Source organism: Euphorbia lathyris, chromosome 10, assembly GCF_963576675.1.
Source record: "Euphorbia lathyris chromosome 10, ddEupLath1.1, whole genome shotgun sequence".
Classification (NCBI taxonomy): domain Eukaryota; kingdom Viridiplantae; phylum Streptophyta; class Magnoliopsida; order Malpighiales; family Euphorbiaceae; genus Euphorbia; species Euphorbia lathyris.
In genome coordinates this window covers 47,331,230-47,335,475 of record NC_088919.1, presented here as the reverse complement: position 1 = coordinate 47,335,475, position 4,246 = coordinate 47,331,230, and the positions used below count along the sequence as shown (strand labels likewise).

Here is a 4,246-nt window from a genome sequence, read left to right as displayed (position 1 = left end):
TTGGAGGATTTCTTATTCACATTTGAACATTTATATTGTGACAACGCTTAATAAATAAAATAGTAGAATCTTTTATAATATTTATGGATCCATATTACACATAGTAAAATATATATGAAATGTCATCCATTTAATATAAAAAAATCTGATGCTTCTAATAATTTCTGCTAATAAATTCTCCTAATAAAGACAAAACCTTTACTTAATAAAAAAAATATCTTGTGAAGCTTCGTGGATGATGCTTCAAATGAATGATTAGAAAATTGTGTGGTGGATTGAGTTCCCACCATATTTCTCACATTTTCTATTTGGCCATCCAACTTTCTCACTAGACAACAAATTTTTTAAATTATATATACTACTCCCAATTTCACTCAAAATAACCTGTAAATCATACTCTCTCTCTATCTCTCTCTCTCTTTCTTGAAACAATTCTGGGTTTATTTCTTCTTGTTATTCCTTTGAATCTTGATAAAGGGTTTCTGAAATGGAAAAAGCAAATGATGACCCGCGAGGCTAAACCGGGTCATATTCATTTCGCAGGCCCAGCCCATACTTAGATCCATGGTCTAAGATCGGATGGGACCCGAATAAAGGAAGCGGGCGCAGCGAGTAACCGCCCCGAATGGGACCCGAATAAGCGGAAACGGGTGAAGCGAGTAACCGCCCCGAATTCCTAAACGGAGCATCAAGACTCCCACTCAGAACCACGTTCGTTGCCATGAAAGCCACGAAAGGGACATGGCCTAAAAAAGGGGAACCGCCCTCAGAACGTGGCCCACTAAGGAGTAACCGCCCTCGGCGGTTACCTAAAAAACACCTATAAAAGGCCTTAAGAACAAGGGAAAAAGGTACGTTCACATTTTTTGCCCTACAATATTATTGTCAAATTACCAACCCTCTTACAAAAACTGACTTGATCGTCGGAGAGTTTTCCCGGAGATCCTGTCTCCGGTTCTATTTTGCAGGTAACTCCGGTAGGGAATATCAAATCGGATCCGGCAAGTTATCATTGGTGCGGTGAGCGTGGACCTTTTTTACCAACGTCTGGTTAAAGGTACACAAGGAACATGTCAGAACCATCACGAACGGCCGTCGTTACAACCAGATCAACCAGTATGAACTCCAGGGGACAACGGATTGTGAATTCGCAACCTGCAAGTACACGGCCTGTGGTGCCTAGCTCGTCGGGCCCTTCGGGACAATTGAGTCCCTTATTGGAAGTTCAGGTGCAAACTGAAATGGAGATGTCCAATAGTGACTTCGTGCAGATGGCGGGACAAGTCTTGGCTTCGAATATGAGCCAGGCGGCTGGAGATCGAATGATTAATTTATTAACGGCTCTCCCCGAACACAATACCGCCGTAGCGGCTGCTCCTCAAGAACCTGTGGTCATCTCAACACAATCACTGACTATCCCTGTCATATCTGCCCTCCCGCAGCCATCTCAGGCGCCAAATCAAGTGGGCCAGAGTAGTCGCACAAACCCACACAGCCACCCAAGCAACTACTCGCACCCAGATCTCATTACGACGATACATCCGACCGGGCAGCCATCCCAACCGTTGCCAGGAGTGCCAGGAACTCTTCCGCTACAACAAGTGCAACCTTTTGTTCACAGACATTCGGAGTTGATGACGCCTGACGCAACTATGTCTGGGCGAGAGCACACTTGGAACTTTGATCCTATAACGGGACAGCGGTTAGTCACCCAACGGATCTCAACACCGATTGGTGGGTGGATGCCACCCAGAATTCACCAGCAGCGGATGGAAGAAGTCCGGCGAGTACCCGATATTGACTTAGAAGATCAATTACGGAGCATGATGGAGCGAATGGGGTACTCGCCTAGGCCGAGAGCCGAGGTCCAGAGCGATTCACCTTTCGCCCCTTCGTTGCGGGAATTCATTCCAAATCACAGAATCAAAGCGCCCGCGATACCTAAATACTATGGGGATCCAAATTCCAACCCTGAAGCACATGTCAGGAACTATAGAGAACTAATGGATGTCGCAGGAGCAAGTGAAAGCATCATTTGCCGGTTATTCTCGACGACTTTGGGCGGGGATGCATCTGATTGGTTTCGATCTTTACCTGCAGAATCTATTCACAATTGGCAACAATATAGTCGGGATTTCTGTGCGAAGTTCGTGGGCTGTAAGGCGGCAGATGTGACGGATAGGCAGCTGAAGGAGATCAAACAGAGAAACTATAATTCCCTAAGGGAATTTGTTGTCGCATTTAACGATATTTTGGTGCGATTACAGAACCCGGATATCGTGAGCATTCGCAACATCATGGCGGATGGAACCACAGATTGGAGCATGCGGGAAGAAATCATCCGCAACAAGCCACGCACCGTAGCCGAACTTATGAAGATAGCAAAGGAATTCATAGAAGTGGATGATGTCAACAGGGAACATAGGGCTCAAACCCGGCGAGAAAGAGATGCCGCTAGATCCACTTCGGACAATCGGCGCCAGATCCAGTCCAAAAGTAATTTTGTTCGAAGAGGCGATCGCCCCTTTCAAAGTGGAGGATATCAGACACCATTAAACACGACTCGCCAGGAGGTGTTACTTTGGATCGAAAAGAGCCCTCTGAAGAAGGATGTGCGGTTCCCCGAGGTAAAAGGTCGAACCAGTTTGGGGCGACATCCTAACAAATATTGCAGGTTCCACAGATTGAACGGCCATGACACGAATGATTGCTATGAATTAAAGAAGGAGATTGAAAGGCTGATCGAAAGGGGAAAACTGAGTCAATTTGTACGAAAAGAGGCTAATAATGAGAAAGCAACGTTACCGCATGAAGCAGAGGCAAGGCCCGAAAAGAAGCAGAAAAAAGGAGTGATAAACGTGATAGCCGGCGGGATCTATGAGCCTCCAACAAAAAGAGCTCGCCGTGAACAGCGAAAAAGCAACACTCATAGGGGGGATGCCCTCAACTACTCATTTGCGCGAATCACGGAGCCGCATGCGGATGCTTTGGTGATCACAATGGCTGTGGAAGGCTGGGACGTCAAGCGGGTCCTTATTGATACTGGCAGTTCTTGTAATGTTATTACTCGGACTGCATTCAACAAGTTGGGAATTAATGACGAGCGAGTGGAACACACCTTCATGGATGTAACTGGTTTTGGGGGTCAATCCTCTCAAACAAATGGACAGGTGGTGTTGGAGGCAGAAATGGGCGATAAAAACCTAAAATGGCGAGGTGATTTAGAATTCGCAATTGTTGATCTCCCATTGGCCTACAACATAATTCTGGGACGCCCATTCTTGTCGGAAACGGAGTCGCTCATCTCAATGAAACATTTAACATTACATTTGCCAACACACTAAAGGCGAGTCATAGTTGAAGGTGATCAACTTGTATCTCAACAGGCCTATACATTGTCACTCGAACCAAAGCCAGACGAAGAGGATAAAGTCGAAGAGAAGCTGCCAGCGGAAGCATTGGGAGAAACGGAACTATTCGCCATCTCAAATAACAAGAACGTGCGAATAGCGGCTGGACTCTCAGAAGAAACAAAGAAAGCCATTACCGAGGTATTGATCCAATGCGAGTCGGCATTCGCCGCTCCGAATGAAGTGCTGAAAGGAATAAGTCCAGATATAGCAACCCATCGTTTGAATGTGGACAAAGGTGCAACCCCAGTGCGACAGAAAAAGAGAGGGCACGCTCCAGAGCGGCAGAAGGCGATTGAAAAAGCTGTGGCGGATTTGCTAAAGTCAGATGCGATTCGAGAAGTCACCTATCCGGAGTGGCTAGCCAATGTGGTGCTAGTCAAAAAGCCAAATGGAACGTACAGAATGTGCGTCGACTTCAAAGATCTGAACAAGGCATGTCCGAAGGATATGTATCCGCTTCCTAACATTGATATATTGGTAGATGGGACTGCATGATATGAAGCTTTATCATTCACCGACGTGAAATCCAGTTACCATCAGATACCCATGGAGAAGGAGGATGAAATCAAAACATCGTTCATAACTCACCAGGCGACTTATTGCTTCAAGGTGATGCCCTTTGGATTGAAAAACGCGGGAGCAACATACCAGATGATGATGAACAAGATATTTTCAGACAAATTCGGCGAGAACTTCTCGATCTACGTTGATGACATGATCATCAAAAGCAAGAAAATGCAAGACCACCCGCAGGATATCAAAGAAATCCTAGAAGTGCTAATCAAATATGGCCTCAAATTGAACCCAGAGAAATGCACATTCGGAGCAAGAGC

General features: G+C 45.8%; 1 protein-coding gene across 1 annotated transcript; it reads left to right on the top strand.

The window, feature by feature from the left end:
- Nucleotides 1-398: 398 nt before the first annotated feature.
- Nucleotides 399-3,344, top strand: LOC136209847 (uncharacterized). Its single transcript, XM_066001447.1, has 2 exons — nucleotides 399-851; nucleotides 969-3,344. The coding sequence occupies exon 2, from the start codon at nucleotides 1,071-1,073 to the stop codon at nucleotides 3,342-3,344; it is 2,274 nt and encodes a 757-aa protein (XP_065857519.1). The 5' UTR covers nucleotides 399-851; nucleotides 969-1,070.
- The last annotated feature ends 902 nt before the right edge of the window (nucleotides 3,345-4,246 follow it).

Coding starts and splice junctions, on each gene's coding strand:
- LOC136209847 (XM_066001447.1), top strand. CDS start 1,071: ATGTCAGAACCATCACGAACGGCCGTCGTTACAACCAGATCAACCAGT.